We start from the raw sequence: 17,708 nt of genomic DNA, 5'->3' as shown, positions 1-17,708 counted from the left end.
TTGACTACCTGGTTCTAAAATGTGTCCAGTATTAATAGCTGTGATTCAGTTGTCCTTCTTCACAGCAAAGTGTTCTCCACCTGTTTTGGGTGTGCAGCTCCAGTATGACAGGTGAAGATGGAAGGAGACGCAGATCACGTCAAATTGTGGCAGTCATATTGCTCTTGTGCTCTTTGGCCCCGAGTTTAACTTGCTTTAGCTGGCAAGGGCTGAGGAAAAAAGCTAAACAGAACAAGGTAGTTAGTGAGGCCACAGAGATGGAAGGAAGGACAGGAAGCATTCTCTTTAATGGGACAGAGATTAACTCCCAGTCAGGATCTCCCTTTGTTGCTGCCATGGGAAATGATAAATTGCTGCATGTTGATTTGGCTCAGTCAGATGGCACAGGTAAGACTCAGCTGTTAAGGTCCTTCTATTTTGACATACTCTATTCAAGTGCTGCATGATAGTCCTACTGATGATGATACTACAGCATGATACTCTGCTACTAACTTTCTACCTGAACATCTTTTGTTCTTTAAGGATTGTCTGAGCAGGCATCACAGCAAGGGGATACCATGGTAAATGAAGCAGCATGGAGGCGCCTGAATCCTTCACTGCACTGTGGTCAAAACAAGATGAAATTGAAAGCCATGGGACCTGGAGCTGCTGACTTACAGCTGGACATGGGTAGAATAATCAATTCAACAAAAATACAAATGTACAGTGTGTTAAAGCTGTAAAGCACAGAACAGGTTGTTATAGAATCTTTTTCTCCTCCTCAGGCAATGCAGGTCCCCTGCCTTTGATCCAGGTGCCTGAACCCTGTGGCTACTCAATGCGGCAGAATGCACTGGGACTTGCATTAGTTGTTCCCTATGATGGCTGCTATGTGCTGCAAGAGGTATACTTTTGCTCCTAATTTGACTAACTGGTGTCTTTAATTTATTCCAAACATGTATTCACCTTGACTATGTTAAAGGTATTTGGGTTAAAAAGTACTGGCGTCCGTAAATATTACAATGTTGAATGCACAGAACAAACCCTGATTCCTTGTTACCAGTTTGTTGCTACTTGTTCAAGGTTGTTTTTTTTTTTGTTTTTTTTTTTTTTTGTTGTCTTTTAAATGGTGGTTTTCAGATTTTTAAAAAAAAAAAAAAAAAAAAAAAAAAAAGTTGTCAAGATGATTCTGGTAACTCAACAGTTGAGCCTATCTAACTTCTAAAAAAGCTTGTGCTGTTTCTTGTCTAATCTTGTTTCAGAATGGAAATTATGTGTTGCCAATGAGTTGGCTGAGGAATCTAGTTAAATTCACCTGCCCAATGTCACCACGTCCTGATGCAACACCTACTTCCCCTGATGCAACACCTACTTCCCCTGATGCAACACCTACTTCCCCTGATGCAACACCTACTTCCCCTGATGCAACACCTGCTTCCCCTGATGCAACACCTACTTCCCCTGATGCAACACCTACTTCGACTACTGCTAAGCCTGCTCAGCAGCCCTCTTACATCTATGATCCTAGTAGTCTGTATTCTGCCTATTGGTATTATTACTACATGTATATGATGACAATGACACCGGCACCAACCACAGACACTGCGTCTCCGACAACTACTGCTAAGCCTGACACACAACTCCCTCAAATGAAGCCTCCTGCATATCCTTACTATCCTTATTACCCATATTACCCCTACTACCCTCTTCCAAATCTCCCAGTGGTGACCACGGCACCACAACCCACTACTACCACCACCACCACCACCACCAAACCCACTACCACCCCCAAACCCACTACTGGAACTACCACTACCACTGCTAAACCATGTACAACAAGTCCTACAACAAAACCAACAACTGTTTCTGCTCCTACAACTACTTCTACCACCACCACCACCACCGTGTCAACAACTAAAGCATGTACCCATACAACCAAACCCAGCAGCAGCTATCCAGGCCCAATGAGTGGGTCTGTTCCTTACAACCAGGTCCCCTTCGCTCAATACGTTTCATACAAAGCCAACAAGGTTGGCAAAATCCCTGATGACCAGAAGTACGTGCCTCAAGCTGGCTACAAATCTGGACTCCAGGCTCGATCACACCCAATTTCAGGCTTCCACTATTGGCAACCTGTGCCCTGGTTTCCTCACTCAGGTCAAGACCATCCTCAATTTGACTGGACAAACCTACTACCTAAAAAAATGAACTCCAAATGGTAAGGACCACCTGTAAATGTCTTGAATTAATGACTGTATGAATTTTAAGGTAGTTTCTCAATCATAACTGTCTTTACCTTTTCAGGGGTTGGCGTCCAGTGATAAGTGAGCATTCAATAAATGTGTTTACTTAGAACTTGGTCTGGAGTTGTGATTCATCCATAATGCACATGTTTCGATATTTGCCCATGCCCCACAATTTCCACTTAATGGTAGTAATTTTACACCACAAATGACTACAGTTGATGAAGGGGTCCAATGATTAATTTCTTTTCCATGAATCATTTGACAAGTGACTGTTCTAATGCCCAGCATAAATTGCAGAGTCCAAGCTGAACTGACATCTCAAACTATGCACTAAAAGCTTCACAAAGCTACTGTCTATGCCAAGGCTTCTTTTAGACATTGTTTATATCCCAGGCAACATTAAACCTGAAAGGGTGCCTGGGACCCTGAGTAATTTGTGCTGCAAATGGCAATCGTCTTTATAGGAGTCAAACGGGGTCTGCTGGCCACCAAAAAATAAGGCTGTTGCTAGTGCACACTGAAAAAACTGTCCTGATATGATGCCCCAGTAAATGCTGTCAACTCTTTCAGTTGCTTCTCTTATCATAAAATGTAAATATGTTGAGGCTCTAATGGGAGGTAGTGCAGAACAGCTGGAGTAAATTGGCACCCTTCCAAAATGGTTGATAAAACATGATTTTTTTTTTTTTTTTTCTTTGAAAAACTCCCATGCAATCCTAATTCAGCATGCTGAGATTCAGCTGGTTGCTTCATTCTGTGCTCATTTACCTCTACATGAATACCTCTACATTGACTTAAATGATCTTTTACCCAGGTACTGTTCATGTTACCAAGGCTCATTTCTTACTGCTGACAGTTTGGAGATGGGATGTTGAAGAGGGAAAAATCTTTTGGCAGGGTGTATAAATGTATTTCCCTCAGTTTCCTTTTTATTATAATTATGCTTCTAGTTTTCTGTGAAACCCCTTCACTCTGATATACATTTCTTACAGTGTGCACACACACCCCATTCTGTCTGTTCCTATATATTTCCACATGGTGCTCTCTCCTCTGGGCGCCCTGTGACGTTACACTCACGCACACACACACACAAACACAGATTTACACACATCACTGAAACTAAGCCACACGTGACAACAGAGAGACGTGTAATGTTGCTCTCTCTGAAAGAAGGGATGTGCGTTTGTGTTTTTTCCTTTTCATTTACTACAGTTCTTGTATGTCAGCTGTTTGGAGTTTGCAGGGCACTGAGCTCCTAGAACTACTCTGAAGAGCAAGAAATCCTAAAATCCATTCTCAGGTGATCATCTTGTTGTCTCTATCCAGAATGGGAGAAGCAGTCAGTGCTGCGCTATTTAATTGCTACTTTTGCATTTTTGTATCTTAAGGAGTGGTTTCATGTCTACAATGAAGGTGAGTGCTACGTACGGCATGTGCTATATACAGTATGATTTTACCTTTTTATTTTACAGGTGATTAGAATTTAGGATGTTAGACTGTGCCATCTATGCATTTGAAGTTCAGTAAGTTTGGCAGAATGTTTTTTAATTTGACCTCTGTTCATATAGAATAAATGAATAAGAGTAAGACTGAACAACCACAGAATATGGGATCAATATTTTAATATTGCAATTTTGTTAATTTCTCTTTTCTGCATGGTCACAGGGAACATAAAGACACCATATAAATTAAGAGACGGATACTGCCAGCGTTCAAGCGGTTGATTTTGGTCAGATCTGTGACCTACCTCTGATTATCTTCAGTCCATCTCTGGCCACATTCCCAGCTATAGTCCCTCCCCCACTCCACACAGTTTGTCTCTATGGAGGAGAACTGTGATGTGCACATGGATGAGGAAGGTGAAGTATTCATGAGAGAGACAGGCCACTGGTGGATGGACTGTGGAAATGATGGCAATAATGGTGACATACAACGTCAGAGAGGAGGAAGAGGCCGAATGGTAAACAGCCGAAGTTGGGCTGAGGAGCTCCAGGACATCTTTGCACCACAGACAGAGGACTGTTACAGTGGAGGGAGAATCAGACTGTCCAGCATCTCTGTGAGTGATTGATTTTATCTCTCTGAACACTGAACAACTCCTTCTGAGTCCATTTGATCTCACAAATTCCACTACATCTCTTAAAAAAACTGTGGGACAAGACCAAAAAGGTGATTCAGTACAAGTCCAGGTTTCTCAAAAAAAAAAAAAAAAAACATTGCAAGTCAAAAATCATGATTAAAAAAAAGGAAATAAATGATCAAAAGCTGATAACAATATTCACATAACAACATTTGTAATCTCAAGCTATGCATATCTGGTATACAGTATGTAGATACAGTAATGGCATAGACACTGCCCCTGAGAGAAATACCTGAGGACAGAGAAGCTGAGGATCTTTGGCCTCTGATGCTGATGAAGGATGAAAGGTGACTCAAAATGTTATGTTGTTTAATCAGCCTGCTGCACTGTGACACAGCACTGTGGGAACTAACTGTGGGTATGTGCGTGCATGTATTTGTGTTTCTGTATGCACGTGTGGGCATGTGCACCCCGCGCTTTCTTGTCTCTCTTAATGGCTCATCACACTCAAATCTGTGATGTGGAATGGGGCAGTGGAAAGATTCCTTTAGGAGACAAAACAAACAGATAATATGCAATTAAAAATTCTGTGTTCTGCTTTGGGCCAACGAGCAGATGCGGATGCCATGTCGGTGTTACTCAAAAGTGCTGACATTTATTAGAGGAGCTGTTATTGATCAGCTGCAGCCTCTTTAATGGTTTTGTTTTCCATGGTTGCAGTCTCATTTATCAGACTATGTTTAGCTCGGCCTTTTAGTCCGCCATATTGTTCACCTTGCTGTGCAGCCATTCATCTTCCCTTATTTCTTGTATATCTAGTATATGGATTGTCTCATCTTATCAGGACACAGCTTTCTAGCAGCTACCATTTGTTCCTTTCCTTCCATTAAAAGAAAGATGAAGGGGAGAAGCCAGGAGAGAGAAAGCAAGTGAGGAAGATGGAGGAAAAGATAACAGATCTGGAGAGCAGTGGCAGCACCGAGCAGCATATCCATCTCTCCCCTCCCTCCTCCGTTTCTCTCTCCTCCTCCACTTCCGTCTCTTCCCACTCTTTCCTCTCCTGCTCCTACATTCCCCCTCCTCTCTCTGCTGCCTCTCTCCCTCCCCTCACTGCTCTCTCCTCCCTCCTTCCCTCCCACCCTCACTCTCCTGCACGGAGCTGCAGTATATGAGAGGGTCTCCTGGGTCTAGCTTCACTGCAGTGTAGAGAAGGGCAGGGCGGCTGTTCAGTACGATGCGCTGAAGGATGGTGCACCAGGAAAAACGCGTTTATCAGGTGTGTGGATTTCATGTTTGTATGTGTTAGTGTGTAATCGTGAGGTGTAGCATGTGGGAGAATATTTTCAGGTGTACATGATAGGTATCCATCATGGGTGTGCTGCTGTAGATGAATCAGCCATACTGGACGAGTGGATATGTGATTGTAAGGGGTGTGGGTGTGTTCATAGATGGTCTTCACCTGCTTATCTCTGTTTATACATCTCTGCAGTAAAATTTGAAGTAATTCCATGTCTAAATATAGATGATGATATAGTGTGCTGTCTTGAGTTTCTTATAGATACAAATGAAGTAATTCTCTATTATTTATTGCGACCACAAGGTGCTTTTGCTACACCATATACTTATTATAAAATGGGTAAATAGTTTGTATGTGAATGTGTGTGTGCATGTGTGTGTGTGCTTAGAAAGTCTGCTAGTAAAGAATACATCCGACTGTCTGAAGTAGATGAGCAGGCAGTAGGCAGAGCGTTGGTTGGGAGAGTGAAGGCAATGAACTGTGATTTATGCTCTTACATCACAGCCTCATCTAATGATGCGTCATAAAAAGAGAGGGTGTAAGTGTGTGTGTGTCAGGCTGGTTCTAAATTTGTGTTTCAAGAGAGAACGCTGACACATAAGAGAAACAGACATCATTTTGAAGGTGTTATTCAATGGTTGTTTGTGAGTAGAGTGCTTTTGTGTAGACAGCCTTAGGATATGAGGGCACTTGGCACAATCCCATGATGTAAAAATACTTTCCCCGTGGTACCAGAGTAGAAAATCATGTCGTGCTGAAGCATTTTGTTCAGTAGTTCTCTGCACTGAGATAGAAATTAAGACTCCAAAACCCAAGCAGGTCAAATGGCCTAAATATGGAAATATCATAAATTGAGGGCACTTACAGGGCAGAAGCTGATATGAAAGGAACATGATAAATAATTGAGGGAAGGAGATCAAATGAAGAAAAAGAGGAAGAGAAGAAGGAAAGGGGACACATTTATATCAGAAATTTAAGTAAGTGAAACAACATGCCTATTGCTCTAATAAAAAATAAACAGAAAGAACAAAATGTCAGCCAGGAGAGACAGGAAGCTGCCAAACACCAGTGCAGAATGATGTTGCATTTTAACTATTTTAGATATTAGCTGTTGGCTTGATGATGGTCTGTTAGTGGACAAGTAAGCAGAGAAAGACTGTTATTGATGACTTACAGCAGTTAAAATCCAGTGATTGCAAATGATTACCAGAGGCCTCAGGGCTTTGTTGGTGGCTGTAAGTGGCAAGAATGACTTGGTGGATTGAAACATAAATTAATAAATATTAAACAATAATACAATTATGTGTTTTCACACGTCTGGGGGGACCTGCTTAAAAATTTTATCTGCTGTATTTTGTCCCTCCATATTGAAATAAGGTGCTATCAGGGAACTGTTGAGGACATAAACTGCCAGATCATTTGCCCATTCATTTTCTGTGCCAGGCTTTTGCTACAGGAAGCTGTCTGTCCCAGGATAAACTGGGTAAAAGGCAATGTACATCCTAGATAGTTCACGCGTCCATCACAAGGCTTTTTATTCATTGTAATACCCTTATAATAGCAAGAGACTGGATATTCTGTTTTCTATCATTTTAAATTGACCATTGAAATATGATATTTTTGGGCTAACTGATTATATGTGGACAGATTAGGAGAATTACAGAACCAGTGATGTCTGTTCCTGTTTTTGAATCTTTTGGTCGAGAAGAAGGCCAAAGAACAGAGTTTTATAAATATGTTAGCTTTGATAGTGTAATTAATATAAAATGATAACGACAGTGTCATCTATGAGCCCCAAAGTAGCTCATCTTGCTGTGTGAAAGGCAGGAAATTGGATTGCATGCTCCATTCATTCCATCTGCTTACACCTACATAATCCATATTGTCCCTCCTCCTTTCATCCTCTTCTTTCAACCAGAAAAGGCTTTTTCATTTGGTGCCATACAAGTATATATAGCTTCAATTTAAATAGCCATCTACCCACTCAGTTTAATATTCCTCCTGCAAGTATGTCCCACTTGCTAATCAAGCAGAGGTGGCACTACAGCAGCAGCACTTTTATCATTTTTTCTTTATATTTATGTATTTTTCTTGGTTTCTGGCAGGCCCAGAGGAATGAGAGAGAGTCCATCAGGCAGAAACTTGCCCTTGGCAGTTTCTATGACGACGAGCCAGTCATCTACACCAGCTGCAGCAAGAACGGCCCGGCCTCCCGGTGGGTTTCAATCGAGAGTGTGTATGGATGTGTTAGGGTTTGATCAATGCTGTCCTTTGAAGGCTGGCACCAATATTTTTGTGTTTTAGCTTCTGATAGCTGACAGCTTTAGATCTTTTTTTGTCAGATTTTATTTTTGGATGGATGGCAGGGTAACAGTGAGTTACGCCCTAGATTACATTAAATATTGATTTACAGAAAACATTATTAATCACATAATACATATTTAATTGTAGGTTTAATTGTAAAGGAAGCTCCTTCTAATACTGCCTACTAATATATAAAACAGTCTAACCCATATATTAATGCATGTATGTTATAGCATGAGCTCTGTCTACATGGTACATACAAGTCATTATCAAAAGGTAGTTTAGCATGTGACAAGCAGGAGAGGGAGCTATTCAGCAGTTCACTTTATCTATGAACTAATTGCACACTAACACACAAATCAGAAAGATAAAACTGATTGGATTGGCTTGTTGGTTTGTAGGTATCAAGTGCAGTTGACAGTACATGACATCAGGTGCTTTCTGGAAGTCTTTCGAGTCATGTAGTAGAAAGTGCAGCATAGTGCAATAAAAGGGGTGAAATGAATAGGTCAATATATCATGTGTTTGTTAGACATGGCAACACTGAGAATGAAAATGAGTGAGTCATTTTACAGACAGACTGGCAAAATGAAAGTGAAAGGTTTCCGGAAAAGTCACAGTAGTGTTTACAGTCAGTCCAAGGGAACTGACTGAACAGAAACTGATTTACTATCAGCAGCAGAAAAAAGAAGCATGGAAAGAGTTGGCACAGAGGGCATGTGGCATGGTGGTTAACCTCTGTTACGTGATGAGTTGCTTAAACAGAAATTTAGAGATGTCACAGCTTTATGAGTCACATAATGTTTGAAGAAATTCTCACGCTGGGATATAATTAGTATTTGAAGGGTTTGATTCCAAAATTAAATATCACCAGCTGCTACACAAGGATTGATAGCAATATAAACAGATTTTTTTATATCTCTGAATATTTTTATTTCTTTTGTTCCGTATTTTGCCTTAAAAGTTGTATGCATAGCCTCTTTCTCTTTCTGAAACTCATGGCGGTTATGCCACAGCTTGTCCATTATCTTCCTGTACAGGTCCATCTCATCATTCAGCCTCAAACTAGTGTCCTCCAGCTTGTCAGTTGTTTTTTTACTGCCCTATTTTTTGCACTAACCTATGCAAAAGATCAATATAAAAAAGTTTAACAAATAGATTTTTTAAAGTAACATTTTGTATCTTCAGTTTTTATTCCAAAAATAATGCAATAACCAAATAAAGATAGGATGTAACACACAGTAGGTTTGACATATTAAATGCTCGAAATTTTGATTTCTGTTACTGAGGCTTTGGATGCTTACAAATACATGCACACACGCACAGTGGAAAAAGTTGCATTACATCACAAGATGGTTAACCGAAGCCACAACAATTACGACACAATTCTGCTTTCTTTTCATGACAGCTTTTAAACTCCAGTAACACTCTGGCACTTTGACTTTTTCACTGGAGGGGGCGTTCAAATCAAGCAATGGGGCTGCCCCCCAAGCTACGTTTTACCATTTGAGGAAGTGTACTCCTGAAAGAAGAAGTGATACTTGACATGAGTTTGTGTCAGGGATCGGTGGAGTTGGAGTTATGTGACCTCCAGTGGAGGTAAAGGTGCACCCTTTGGGGATTAGTTTGGGGAAATTCCCCCACCACCACCACCACCACCCTGTCCAGTTTGTGAGACTTTGGATAAGTTATTGTTCTCATCCTAGTGTGTGGGGGGAGATAGCTTTGGGTTGTTAGGTTCTTTTAGTGACAGTATCATGATCTGGAATTCAGTGGTGTGTTTCAAGCTCTCGTAAAGGCTGAGGTTGAGGTTTCTGTGTAACTGCTCGGGAGAGTCTTATGCTACATTGTGTTCATTAAAGCCTTCTATAGCTTTTGTTCCCACACTTGATAAGTCACAGCTTATGATGTAACTGACGTCGATACACAATGTGCCCAAAAGTATATGGACACCTAGATATTGCAACCATGCATATTTGCTTAACATCTCATTCTAAAACCATCACTCTTAATGTGTTGATATACCAACATCCACTCTTCTGGGAAGGTTTTCCACAAGATTTTGCTGCAGGAATTTGCTGCTATTCAGCCAAAAGAGTAGGGCTGCAAATAACAATAACTTTCATTTATTGATCTGATTATTCTCTTGATTAATCAATTAATCGTTTGGTTTATAAAATGTAAGAGAATAGTGAAAAGTTCCCATTTTAATTAAGCACAGTTCAAGGTGACATCTTCAAATATCTTGTTCTGTCCAACCAACAGTCCAAAACCAAAAGATACTCGGTTTACTATCATGTAGGACAACGAAAAGCATCAACTCACATTTGAGAAGCTGGAACCATAAAATTTTGGCAATTTTTCTTAAAAAATGAGAAAAACAATTATTTGATTATCGAAATAGAGCTACAATGATTAATCAATAAACTAATCATTGCAGCTCTACACAAGATCATTAGTGAGGTGGGGGGGGGTATGCTGTAGCGTTAAGATTTCATTTAAATGGAACAAAGGGGCTTAGCCTAAACCATGAAAAGAAGATCCAAACCCAAAGGACACAAAGTAAAAGATGGACAGGGGTGTTAATTAAAAGCAAACATTTTATGCAGTAATTTTATGTCGATAAGATGCTTTGACATTGGTCTTTATTATTTCCATGGGATTTTGCTGAGCAGCTGAAAAAATTGGTAATTTGTGGTCATGTCTGTCTGTCACTGAGACACTCACTGAGTGATAAAGTTACACCATTGGTTGGCCAAAGCTTGGGACAGCCAAGTATCCCAGAATCCATTTTATACCAAATGTCGTGACCATGATTGTGAGCCAGGCCAAAGGCGGTTGTAAATTTCACTGTAGGACTGGCCATCATGAGCATGGAAGAAATCCAGTTGCGCTGGTTGCTATGTGGGCCGCTTATACAAAAACAAGAGCCTCTTATGTCTTTTCCTCCCTTGATGTCACCAAACATAAAATCTCTTGTTTAGACAAGCTTTTTAACTTTATTTGGAAAAATAAGCCACACAATGTAAAAAGGGACGTTATGTCTATGTCTCTATGCTCTATAGAGCATAGTACTGTATTTAATGCACTGTCAACTGGCATTATATGCTTATCACATTACTAGGTTTTGACCTAGTCTTGTTTAAAGATTTTTAACACACATGAACTTCTTTTTAAATTAAAACTACAACAACAAGCACTCAGTTCAATCAGTATTGTGATATAAAGCTATCCAGCTAATTCCCCATGGAATCTAACACACAATGTACAACACAGTGTAGATGCCCACAAAACTTCTTGAAGATAGTTTTGCTTCTTTGTGGAAATTACGTCAACATCACAAACAAAATGTATTTTTTAAGGATTCACTTTTTGTTTCTGTTTGTTGTGTAATTGTAAATACACACTTAACGTCATATTAGTGATTGTGTAAAATGTCTTTTAGGGTCTCCTTGTCAGGGATCAATATCAAGACCTAAATCCTTACCAAGTTTCAACATCCTACGTGCTGTGATTTCCTTTATGTCTTGTGTGTGTGTGTGTGTGTGTGTGTGTGTGTGTAAACAAAATAAGACAACAATCAGTATGTTCCCTATTCTCTCTATTGGTTTAATTTCGACTAGAAGACTTGAGTGTCTCTGACTGAAGATCGACATTTCCTCTCTCACTCTTTGTGTTCTTCCTCTTAGGCTGCAGAGTGGGGTGAACCTGCAGGTGTGTTTTGTTAATGACAGCAGCAGTGACAAAGACAGTGATGCTGAGGACAGCAGGACAGAGACCAGTCTGGACACGCCGCTGTCACCTGTGGTACGCAAAACTTAGGGTCACTGTGTATTGTTATGTATGTGTTTAATGTGTGTTTCTGTCTGGTCCCACTAATAATGATAATAATACATTTAATTTGTATTGCACTTTTCATGTATAAAGAAACTTAAAGTGCCATAGTATTAATACAATAGAACATACCATAAAGAAGATAGTAACAAGAGTTAAGCCTTTCTGAATAGAAAGGTTTTTAGGCCTATTTTAAAAGAGTCTGGGGTCTGTGCGTCCCTCAGATGGTTAGGAAGGCTGTTCCACAAGCATGGTGCAGCAGAGCAGAAGGCTCCATCCTCCATGATGTGGAGCTTAGTACTGGGAGCCCAGAGGAGCAAACTGCTGGCAGATCTGAGAGTGCAGGTGGAGGTTTGTGGTATGATTGGTTCCTGTAGGAAGGGATACATGTCTGTTGATGGATTTTTATGTGAGTAGCAGGACTTTGTAGTCAACCCTGAAGGAGACAGGGAACCAATGCAATGAAAACAGAATTGGTGTTATATGTTTGTGTTTCCACACTCTCATCAGGCATCAGACTCTAGCAGCACTGTTCTGAATGTACTGGAGCTTCTAGATGCTCCTGCCAGGGGTCCCTGTGAAGAGCACATTGCAGTAGTCCAGTCTTGAGGAAATAAAGGCATGGACAAGTTTCACTGCATCTGACAGGGTTAGAGAGGGGCAGAGTTTAGAGGTGGTTTTGAGATGGTAGAAAGAGGTTTTGCATAGATGTCTTATATGGTCATCAAAAGTAAGCTGAGGGTCAAACTAAACACTCAGATTATTGACTGAGGAGGAAAGGGGGATGTCCTGCCTGTCAAAGGTGTGATTAGGTATGGGGGATGACTGAATCCAGTGTGGACTGCCAATAGGGAAAGTTTCAGTTGTGCTGCTGTTTAACTGGAGGATATTTGTGCTCATCCAGGCATTTATCTCCTTAAGACAGGTTGTCAGGTGAGACATGGCTGCAGAAGGCTTGGGGCAGTTTTGATGTACAGCTGGGTATCATCAGCATATCAATGAAAAGACATCCCATGTCTGCTGATGACACGTCCAAGGGGGAGCATGTAGAGGGTAAACAGGATGGGGCCAAGAACCTATCCTTGCGGAGCACCACAGGTGACAGGGAATGATCTGGACCTGCATCCTCCCAGTGAGACATACTCAGTCCTACCAGAAAGGTAGAACTGAAACCACTTAAGTGCAGATTCTGACAGTCCAATGGTGGTGTGGAGGCCCTCTAAGAGGATAGTGTGATCCACAGTGTCAAATGCAACACTCAGGTCAAGGAGAATCAGGAGAGAAGGGGACCCTACATCAGCTTCCATCAGCAGGTCATTTATACACCTGAAAACCTGACTGAAATATTTCAAATAGGTTGTTGTGTTTAAGGTGGTCCTGAAGCCCAGAGGCAACCACCTTCTCCAGCACCTTGGACAGGAAAGGGAGGTTGGAGAGGTCTGTAGCTGGCAAGAACTTCTGGGTCCAGGGTGGGTTTCATAAGGAGGGGGCAAATGACTGCAACCTTGAGGGCAGATGGAACACTACCGGTTTGAAGGGAGAGGTTGACGTTCAGGGGGCTGAGAATGGGCATGTAGGATTTGAGCAGAGCTGTGGGAATGGGGTACAGGGTTTCATTTTCCTGAGGATTTCCTCAATGTTGCTCTGACTGACGCCAGTAAAATGGATTACAGATGATGAGCTCCCAGACAGAGGGTCGATGACATGAGGAGGCAGAGAGGAAGAGCTGGACATCAGAGAGCGGATGTTTGTTGGTCTTGGCTCTGAAAAAGTCAATGAAGCTGTTACATCACTCTTCTGTGGCCTCAATTGGGAAAGATGATTGTGGCTTCAGGAGATGACTTATTGTGGAAAACAGATACTTAGGGTTGCCAGGATTGTTACTAATTATGTTGGAGTAAAACTGTGACTGAGCATCTTTAAGGGGTTTTGAGTTAGTTCTTTGATGTTCACGAAAGGCCGGTTTACGGACAGCGAGCCCCGATTGTCTGAAGCATTGTTCACCTGTCCACCTGTTTTTATTTTCTGTAGGTGATGAGTGAATCAGGGAGCAGAGCGTAAAAGGTTGACCTCATGTGTATTGACAAGGGCATAAAGATCAAAGACACTGCTCAGAGATGTATTGTAGAGTGCCACTAGTTCATCCACTGATGCAGAAGCTGGGTAGGTGATGTGCTGGAGGTCCATAGTCATGATGGTTGGGTCAATACTTTTCCAGTTCTGAAAAAGCATTTGACACTTAGGTTTAGTAGGTGGTGACAGGAATGTCAAATCCATTGAGACAACCTTATGGTCGGACACATCCAGATAAAAGACCTGTAGGTTATTAATGGGGGTGGAGTCATTACACTTTGTAATTACCATATGTGAGAACCACATTGGCTATTACATCCTGAAATCACTTCTATACCACTTTCTCTCCAGAGCAAGCAAAGCTCATCTTTATCAGATCGAGACACGGCAGAGGAGGACTCAGACCCGTTAGATGACTGCGGCGGGTTCTGGCGGGTGCAGCGGAGGCTCCAAGAGGAGGCCCGTGTGGCACTGGCTCTGGCAAGACCCATGGCCCGCATGCAGGTGGAGGTGGAGAGACAAATCCAACTGCACAGACGTTCACCTGTGGCTGACTTGGTTAGTCAGAGAGATCTTTTTACTTCCTCTTCCATGAAAAAGGCATTTTAGGAAATGATCCAGGAAAATGAAATAGTAATACAATATGGGGAAAAACAAATGGAAAACAGAATTACTGACCGTAAGTTGCTTTTACAGTAGCATAACACAATAACGATTACACAATCGATAACCAAAAGAACCCCCCTGATACTAGTATACAAAAGAGCAGAAAATAAGATAGATAAGTCTGAGCCATGTTGCACAATTTGACATGCAATAACTGACTGTGTCTATGTTTTTGGGTGTGTGTGTGTGTGTGTGTGTGTGTGTGTGTGTATGTACATAGCTTCCCCATCTGCCCCACATCAGCGAGGGATTGATGAAGAGAAATCTGAGGAGAGGGGACATGAGGGACATGAGTCTTGGCCAGCTGCAAGTCATCACAAATGATTTACACTCACAGATTCAGAGTGAGTAGAAGAGACACGCACACATATGTGTCATCATGGGTGCAAGGCCAGAATGAGACACAAGAACATGCCTCCTGCAACTGAAAACACAGGAAATTAAGTTTTCAGTTAACAATGACAAAATCAAATGAAGATCAAAATGTCTAAAAGGCTTAGTTTATTCTAGTAATCAACTAGCATTTTTAAACCATTTTTACAAATCATGCTCTTAAAATTCCTTCCTTTACCCCATAGTGACACCCTCAACAATGCATTGTACATCTAATCTCATGCAGGTCTAAATGAGGAGCTGGTGCAGTTGCTGCTGATGAGGGATGAACTGCATGTGGAGCAAGACGCCATGCTGGTGGACATAGAGGACCTCACCAGGTGAATGTCCCTGCCTTTCTATCTACCAACCTCTATATCTATATTGCAAAGATGCTTGCTATGTCTCATCTTCATATATTTGGACATGTACTGTATGTGTGCTCAGAATGTAATAATGTCTTTTTGTTACAACAGGCACGCTCACAGCCATCAGCGGCACCAGGCAGAGAAAGCCATCTCTAAATAAACTCCCTATCTTCACATGTGTCCGTCTGCACGCCATCCAACACACCTCTCCATGGACTGTCACTAATATTACTAATGAAATTCCATCTGTGCTGACTGTCTCTGGAGAGCTGAATAGGCCATATAGTATTAACACACACACTCATAATGTATTGCACCATTGAATGTTGTCCGAGGACCCGTTAAAAGAACATCTAAAAGAAGTTGAGTGATCACCGCTTTCAATATGGACACAGTAGAGTTTGTGCAGGCTTTTCACTTCCACTCAGCATGATTAATAATGCCATATTTCATAGAATTAGGGGAATCCTCTTGACTTAATTCCATCCCTAGCCCTGATTTACCTGCTCATGATTTTGCACGGTACACTTGTGTATGTTCATGCTGGACTGGAGGGAGCACCTCATTTGTCTCAAAAAGGGTAATGACTTCTGCAAATGGGCCACATCTCACTGAAACCCATGATCTATTAATTATTTGTGTCTATACTAACCAAGATGGAGTGATCAGACTCTCCTGTCCAGCCATGTCTTTATTCATTCTTTCACTAAGGGCACTGTGTCATTGCTGTTTAACACTGAAATTAACTCTCAAACTATCTAAGCTGTTGCAATAGAAAATCATAAACACTACCTGTATCTGTGCACATTTGCAGCTTAGCTTCACAGTGGTGTTTAAATGCTGCAGCAGCTTCACTACGGTCTCTACGGTCAGGATCATTAAGACACAAAATTGGATGTAAGTCACTAGCTGCTATTTAAAGATGCATTCAGAGCTATAATGAACATCATTTTTAACTTTATGTAGACAAATTTGTATTTGTCAAATGCATCTGTACAATAGATGAAGAAGATATAGGTTATAAAATTATTTTGGGTTAATACGTAGGGAAAAAGCAAAAGTAGAGGCATGTTGAGCAGCCTCTAAATAAAAATATGCAATGTGATTTTTGTTATGCTCAGTTTACTAATGCTACAAAAGGGTGAACATAAAAAAATGTAAAACAAAAATATTAACAAATCACAACCTATACATATATCTATTTTATCTGTTAAAAAGATTTATGGGCATATTTTATGTAAACGTTAAAGGTGCAGTGTGTAGAATTTAGTGGCATCTAGCAGAATGGACTTGGCAGAAATGGAATATTATATTCATAAGTATATTTTAATCAGTGTATAATAACCTGAAAATAAGAATTGTTGTGTTTTTGTTACTTTATATCTACATAGGGAGTGGGTCCTGTTTCATGGAGCCTGCCATGTTGCACCGCCATGTTTCTACAGTCACCCAGAATGGACAAACCAAACACTGGCTCAAGAGAGGGCCTCTTGTGTTTTTCATGAGTTTCATGGCCACTGTAGGTTCTCCTACATGCTTGGAAGGGGAGGGGGAGGGGGTATTCAGTTGGTTGCAATCTGCAACCTCACTGCTACATGCCACTAAATCCTTCACACTGGTCCTTTAAAAGAGATTTTATTAAAAGGATGAAGACCATGCCTTGTTGTCTGGCTGTCTTTAACAGTGTTTTCACCCTCAGCTTTTTAAGAATGTCATTTAACATAAAGTTAACTTTCTTTTTTTATTGTATGCTTCGTTAATAAATGTACTGTATATTGATTGTAAAAAAAAAAGAGAGAGAGAGAAATAATAAATGTTTCAAGTGTGTGATCTATGTCTTTATTTGGCTGGTTTTCATGAGATTTATTTTGCATTCGGCGCCCCAGCTAAAGACGCAGGGGTTAATGATATGTACTGTGAAACCAAATGCTTAAAAAGCCAACAGAGAAATTGTTTCATTCAGCGCTACATGCTAGGGTGAGTCTCCTCTCATTCACATATTCAGTCTCACTATTGCACAGAAGGTCATGGTTAGGTTTCTCGCCATTCACACTTCTGTTGACACGTCTGAAAAGTGGGACTGAGTTTTGGGACGGCTTACCACATGCAAGAGGGGAACAACTCACCACAGTGTTGGGACAAAAAAAAGCACTCATGTTACAGTCATCAGTTGATCTAAATTAACTGACACAAAGTTATTGTTATTATTATTATTATTATTATTATTTAAAAGTAACAAAAAATACTAATTATTCTGATTAAAAAATACATTTTACACATAATGTAACTTCAGCACACATGAACTACAGGAATCAGTAAATAATTTCCTCCTCAGATGGCTGCTCAGAAGTCAGTCAAGTAAAAATAAATAGATCAGGGTATACGTTTTCATTAGAAGCCAAATTCTTGTACATACATGAAAAAAACATTCCAAATAACACTCTGATTTGAGTTATTAAAGGATAGGTTCACAACAACAACCAAATAGT

At 40.7% G+C, this 17,708-nt stretch overlaps 2 protein-coding genes across 2 annotated transcripts; both read left to right on the top strand.

The window, feature by feature from the left end:
* Window positions 1–36: 36 nt before the first annotated feature.
* Window positions 37–2,334, top strand: LOC137194176 (uncharacterized). Its single transcript, XM_067605804.1, has 5 exons — window positions 37–387; window positions 523–669; window positions 765–883; window positions 1,242–2,197; window positions 2,284–2,334. The coding sequence occupies exons 1-5, from the start codon at window positions 105–107 to the stop codon at window positions 2,330–2,332; spliced, it is 1,554 nt and encodes a 517-aa protein (XP_067461905.1). The 5' UTR covers window positions 37–104; the 3' UTR covers window positions 2,333–2,334.
* A 3,009-nt stretch (window positions 2,335–5,343) lies between these two features.
* zgc:153615 (uncharacterized protein LOC777747 homolog) lies at window positions 5,344–17,046 on the top strand. The gene is made up of 7 exons (XM_067605789.1): window positions 5,344–5,581; window positions 7,708–7,817; window positions 11,596–11,713; window positions 14,165–14,371; window positions 14,700–14,823; window positions 15,099–15,192; window positions 15,328–17,046. The coding sequence occupies exons 1-7, from the start codon at window positions 5,552–5,554 to the stop codon at window positions 15,377–15,379; spliced, it is 735 nt and encodes a 244-aa protein (XP_067461890.1). The 5' UTR covers window positions 5,344–5,551; the 3' UTR covers window positions 15,380–17,046.
* The last annotated feature ends 662 nt before the right edge of the window (window positions 17,047–17,708 follow it).

Source organism: Thunnus thynnus, chromosome 12 (genome assembly GCF_963924715.1).
Source record: "Thunnus thynnus chromosome 12, fThuThy2.1, whole genome shotgun sequence".
Lineage (NCBI taxonomy): Eukaryota > Metazoa > Chordata > Actinopteri > Scombriformes > Scombridae > Thunnus > Thunnus thynnus.
This window is presented reverse-complemented; position numbering and strand designations above follow the sequence as displayed.

Coding starts and splice junctions, on each gene's coding strand:
- LOC137194176 (XM_067605804.1), top strand. CDS start 105: ATGACAGGTGAAGATGGAAGGAGACGCAGATCACGTCAAATTGTGGCA. Junction 388..522: donor GGCTCAGTCAGATGGCACAG/GTAAGACTCAGC, acceptor TTGTTCTTTAAG/GATTGTCTGAGCAGGCATCA. Junction 884..1,241: donor GCTGCTATGTGCTGCAAGAG/GTATACTTTTGC, acceptor ATCTTGTTTCAG/AATGGAAATTATGTGTTGCC.
- zgc:153615 (XM_067605789.1), top strand. CDS start 5,552: ATGGTGCACCAGGAAAAACGCGTTTATCAG. Junction 5,582..7,707: donor AGGAAAAACGCGTTTATCAG/GTGTGTGGATTT, acceptor GGTTTCTGGCAG/GCCCAGAGGAATGAGAGAGA. Junction 14,372..14,699: donor GTTCACCTGTGGCTGACTTG/GTTAGTCAGAGA, acceptor GTATGTACATAG/CTTCCCCATCTGCCCCACAT.